Source organism: Triticum aestivum, chromosome 1A (genome assembly GCF_018294505.1).
Source record: "Triticum aestivum cultivar Chinese Spring chromosome 1A, IWGSC CS RefSeq v2.1, whole genome shotgun sequence".
In the NCBI taxonomy this organism is placed as follows: Eukaryota; Viridiplantae; Streptophyta; class Magnoliopsida; order Poales; family Poaceae; genus Triticum; species Triticum aestivum.
In genome coordinates this window covers 401,489,314-401,494,939 of record NC_057794.1, presented here as the reverse complement: position 1 = coordinate 401,494,939, position 5,626 = coordinate 401,489,314, and the positions used below count along the sequence as shown (strand labels likewise).

The following is a 5,626-nucleotide window of genomic DNA, read 5'->3' as shown; positions in this document are numbered from 1 at the left end:
TGGCGGACGCCGATGTACTTCCTCTGCGGTTATCGCACGGAGGGAGGTCGGGAAAGTCGGAGATGCAGTGGGAGGGGGCGCATAGGTGGGGCGACGACGACTTCTTGAGGAGGCGCATCTCACGTGGCGGGGCGGATCTACGCCGCGGATCGGCGGCGTGGAGTGCCGGCCACGGGGTTCGGCCATTGGGAGGAGAGGTGCGGCGGAAAACGGCGGGGAAGGGGGTGTCTCCGGTGGCGGGGACGGAGGAGGCTAAGAGGCGGAGGGGACAAAGAAACGGGTGGAGATTTTTTAACTCCGTCAACGAGCGGTGGAGTAAATAAATGTTAAGGATAAGCGACGGAGGATAAATGATCCTCCTCTAACCATTATCAGGGATCGGCTAGGTCTCAGGTTTTTACTCCTCTAACGGGCTATAGGCGATCAACTAGAAATGCCCTGAGACAGTGGTAAGAGCCAACCTAGGTTACAACACCATTTGCACACCACACCCCAGTCAAACCGTTGCCAAGTTAATAAACTCATCACCATTTGCACATACCAAACCCCAAGAGCCAATATTATCTCCCCCTCCACCCTTTTATAAACCCCCCATTCGCTCCACTTCCCTACACCACCTTCATCCTTCCGCTTTTCTTCTTCCCCATTCTTAGTTGCTACCTTTCCCTGTTCTTCGGGTGCATTCTCGTCCCTCGTGCTCCTTTTAGATACCAACGATAATCTGCTTGGAAGGACGTCCTTTTTCTTTTGTAATTTGTAAAACAAGAAAGATTTGGTCTGTGCTATTTATGCACATCATTGGCAACTGCCATCTGCTGTTCCACTCGTCCGAAGCCATCTTCTTGCATCAAGCGCCACCATGTCAACGCCCCAGAGCGGCAGCGCGAGCCCAGCGACCACGGCGGCGGCGGCGGTGGAGACGAGCAAACACTGGGCGCCGCACGGGCCGATGCTGACGGCCTGCCTCGTCAGCATCAACGTGCTAATGATCCTCCTCATCTTCTTCTACTTCTGGCGGTTCTTCTCCGGGAAGCGAGGGCCGTCTACCCCCGGAGGTGCTGATGAGGAGTCGTCATCGACCGACTCGTCTCCGGCGACCTCGCCGAGAGCGTCCAGGCGCCTGCGCGACCCCGACCAGCCGGACATCCCGTCTTCCCTGCCCGTGTCCGTGTTCGACTCCAGCAGCGAGGCCGCCGGGAAGGCAGCGGCCGACTGCGCGGTGTGCATCGTGGAGTTCCGCGACGGCGACCTGGCGCGCCTCCTCCCTCGCTGCGGGCACCGGTTCCACGCCGCCTGCGTGGACGCGTGGCTGCATCTACACTCCACGTGCCCGCTCTGCCGCGCCAGCGTGGTCGCCCCTGCTCCGGCCGCCGCCGAGCCCAAGAACGACCCGAAAGACGACGGCGCAGAGTGCCCGGTGTGAGGCGGATCTCTGCGCGCGCCGGCGAGCCCGCGAGCTACCAAAGCCAAGCCAGAGGAGCACGTAAACGGCGGAGGGCGACACGCGTCTTTCGGCGTCGGTGTGTCGCTATCCCTTAGCTGACTCCTGCGGGTCGGCGAGGTACGGTTGGCTTCCTCGGTCGTCTTCTGTTTTGTTGTGTTCTTGTTACTATACATATCTCTCTCGCTCTCTTCAGTTTTGGCGATCGGTGAGATGCATATTTGGATCGGAGTCTTCTTCTATATGTTGATGATGATGTGCGTATGATTGGAATTGTAAGATTAGCAACATATATATTGCTAGATTAGGCTCGCGTGTGAGTGTGTGCGTGACAGAATTAGTAGTGTAAGATCATATAGTACATATGTAAATTATTAATGGAAAGCTTTGATCGACATTTTTGGGCATGGCCATCAAGTTGAAAATATGTTCTTTCGGCTATGTTGATGGGTACCTAATTACATGGCTCTACAAGAACGAGAAAGGGATTTCCTTTCAGTCAGGAAGGAAAGAAGTCCAATTGAACTCGTCTAGAATGTACACGGTTGAAATTAAGAAACAAGCAGACTCAACACCCAAGTGGACTCAGACCCATTGTAGTTGTAGGAAACTGCTTTCTTACTACGACATGCTTGAATTCTCTACTTTAGTGACTTCGGTCGTTCAACGTTTGCAAGCAGGCGCCATGGAAACTGAAATGTCTTTACCTTCGAATAACCATGGGGAATAAAGGCGCAGATGCTTAGGGCTCCTTTGATTCACATGATAGGAAAATAGAGGATTGCTATGACCTACCAGTCCATTTGAATTCTATGGAATTCTAAAACAAAGGAACTGGCACCCAAATGTGTGTTTGTGGGGGGCATAGGAATTATTCGAAGAGCTTAGACTTTATGTGAAATTATCTATGATAAAATCAAGGCTTACAAAAAAAATCCACAGGATCACGATCCTTTGAAAATCCAATGAATCAAAGTAGCTTTTCTGTGGAACATCAAATATAATCCTCCCTTTCATGTAGCACTAATCATGTCGTGTCTACCATTGTCAAAGCAATGAAACCACTGACCTTTCCACACATGTACAGTAAGTACATGGTACCAAGTGGACGCATCCACAGTAGATTCTGTTCTTGGAGCTAGCTGCCAGCTCCTCGAGTCATGGATGTCGTCCACTGAGTCACTGCACTGCCGTGCATGCAACAGCATGGCCACTCACCAGCAACAGTATCGAGCAGTAGATGTAGACGACATCTATCTGATCAGCTCACCCACGTTTCGTCACGTTTCTTGCCGCCCCAGCCCAGGCCCATGCATGCATGCATGCATCCATATCTTCCAGCTCATAGTCAGCCGCAGCCCGCAGATAAGCCTCGAGGGGAGGCTCACGGCTACACCACCTACCTGGCTACCCAACGTACCGAGAAGCGCCCTGCCCAAATCCAGCACGCCTCCATTGTCCATTCCAAGAGTTGTTGTGCTCCAGACAGCGGCGACGTTAAACTAAACTTTAAAAAAAATTCTTTCCGGCCGATCGCGTTACGTTGTCGTCGCCCGCGGTCAGTTGTACCGTCCTCAGATCGTACCGTTTCGTACGCCGACGGCGACGTGATGGCACCACACCACACCACACCACACGGGCTTCCGTCGTCGCCTCCCATTTTTTCAAAGGCACGACGACAGGACAGCCGGGTCCATGTGCTCCGCGGGAAGCGGCACCATCGAAAGCTACGGCCTTGCACCACTTCCACTACTCCATGCAAGTACTACTGGATATTACCACCACATGCGCGCACCGGTGCACCGCCAACCTGACCACCGCCGCTGTTGGGCTGAGGTGGACGTGGGTGTACGGAGACCCGTGACGTGTCTCATAATATTATCTCCAAGATAAGTACGTATTATGGAGGAGAAACATGGTTGATGAAGAGACGCCAAAACGAGGAGGGGGCATCTTGTCTTGGTTGTACGATAGGGTACGGCAGAATGATCTGGACGGAGTCGGGGATTAATTAGTTGGCCGCGCGTACACTACGCGGCTACGGGTCACGAGCTGCGGAATCTTTTGGTTGATTTTGGGGGTGGGGCGATGTGATTGCGAGCTGCTGCCTGGCATGATTGGCTTCAACCAGCATCCACCATGTGCCGACGAACAAGATGTTTACCCAACATCCAAGCATCAACGAAACTACTGCTGGAGCCGCCGGTCACATGTTGCTACCTGATAGCTGGTCGTCGGCGGTCACCGGTCTCGCTCAAGGCCTGGGATTGATGCTTGACGCCGATCCAAGCGAGCAAGGAACGCACGCCGCCGCCGCATCATGACCGGCCACCGAAGCTAGACGGCACCAGTCGCGGCTAAAGAGTACGGTGAGAGCAACAGCCAAAGTCACAAAACCAGGCAGCAAAAATGCCTTCCACGCCCCCGCTCTTTCTTCTAGGAAAAAAAATACGTACTTTATCTCCATTGTTTAGAGCAACTCCAACGAGCCGACCCAAATAAGCAGCGCTTTTGTCCGCTTTTTGTCCGTTTGAGTCGGCCTGGCGGATACAAATGTCCGGAGCTGTGTTGGGTCGACGCGAGCGCCCAACGCTGACCCGACCAATTTTGTCGGCGTGCCAAAAAAAGTTTAAAAGCATTTTAAAAATAAACACATATATTTAATTAAACATAAAAACCGGCCACGAAGGCCGGCGAAAGTCCACATTATATTAATTAACATAAAAAACTAAAAACTAGACGACGCGCTGCCCTAGACGTTCTCGGCGGCGGCGGCGTCTGCGTCGGGGCCGGTGAGGTCGATCATCGTCGGCGCAGGGCCGGCCCAGAGGAACGCCGTGTTCCAAAGGATGGTGATGTCGGCTGCGCTGCCTGGGCCTGGTGCGCGTCCTCTTCGGCCTCGCGCTCGAGCATCTGCAAGCGCTCGCCCTCCCGGCGCTCCTCGGCCAGCCGAACGCGACGTCAGTGGTCGACGTAGGTCGCCTCCTGCTTCTTCGTCGCCCCGAGCCAGATCGGCAGAGCACTGACCCACTCGCGCACTACTCCGGTCTAGGAGTAGCGCTCGAGGGGGGCCGGCTCCTCCGGCTCGGCTTCGGGCGGGGACGACCGGGTCACCGGCGGCACGACGCAGTCGCCCGCCGCAGAGAGGGCCATGGCCTCCGCCATGGCAGCCTGGAAAGCCGCCTCATCCGCCTCCCTCCACCGCTCCTCCTCCTCGCTCTCCTTAATGGCCGCCTAGTAGGCGGCCTCGGCCTCCTGGTCCTCGTCGCGGACGACAAGCGGGGGCGGCGGCAGGCTGCGATCGACGCCGCGGATGCCGTGTCGCCTCGCCTCCTCGTGCTAGAAGGCGAACCATCGAGCCCAGTTGGGCGAGTCGACGGCGGAGTGCGGTTCGGCGCGCTGCTCCGACGTCAGCAATGCCGGCCGGCGCCGCACCTCCTCTGCATGGGCCCTCGCCGTCCACGGCGCCGCCGGCACTAGGATCCTCTCCGGATCGAAATGCGAGTCATGCGGCAGCGTCGCGTCGGGGTATGGCAGAGGCACATGGTGCTGCCAGTGCCACTCGGCCTGGTGCACCGGCACATTGATGCGCTACCTCTGCCGAGGAGCGCGCGACAACGTGGGGAGGGCGGGAAGGGAGGGGGAATGGCGGGCGGGGGCCTTTCCCTTGCCATTGCTGCCGATGCCGGAGAAGAAGCCCATGCTGGCGGTGGCTAGGGTTGTCGTCGGCGTGGGGGCAGGGGTGGCCAGAACGGGATGGGGGCGAGTGACAGTGGATGAGGACGGCCCTGCCGCACGCCCGGCTTAAAAAAGGACGACTGCCGTTGCTGACGCGTGGGCCCAAGATGGGCGGTCGTCATTAATAATGTTGACCGTCGTAGTTGGACGGCCGCTAGGTGGGGAAGCGATGGACGGCGAGGAGACATGCGGCGCGTCCGTGCCGACGCATTCCAGACACAATTTTGAGCCGAAAATGGGTCGGCGCGGATGCCAGGCGGACACAATTTAAGTTTGGGTCGGCGCGTTGGGCCTCCACTTTTGTCCGCGCCGACCCAAATGAACGCGGGCGGACGAATTGGGTCGCCCCATTAAATTTGCTCTTACATATAGGACTGTGATAACGTCCAATTATTCTGAATATAGGAACAGATACGAACATCTGCACTCGGTCTTCTTGCGCAACAC

General features: G+C 56.3%; 1 protein-coding gene across 1 annotated transcript; it reads left to right on the top strand.

Annotated features, from left to right (window-relative positions):
- Nucleotides 1-432: 432 nt before the first annotated feature.
- Nucleotides 433-1,836, top strand: LOC123138796 (E3 ubiquitin-protein ligase EL5). Its single transcript, XM_044558687.1, has 2 exons — nucleotides 433-1,561; nucleotides 1,638-1,836. Exon 1 carries the CDS (start codon nucleotides 860-862, stop codon nucleotides 1,421-1,423), a length of 564 nt encoding a protein of 187 aa, XP_044414622.1. The 5' UTR covers nucleotides 433-859; the 3' UTR covers nucleotides 1,424-1,561; nucleotides 1,638-1,836.
- Nucleotides 1,837-5,626: the final 3,790 nt, after the last annotated feature.

What these genes read in the sequence shown, in the direction of transcription:
- LOC123138796 (XM_044558687.1), top strand. Translation starts at nt 860, where the DNA reads ATGTCAACGCCCCAGAGCGGCAGCGCGAGCCCAGCGACCACGGCGGCG.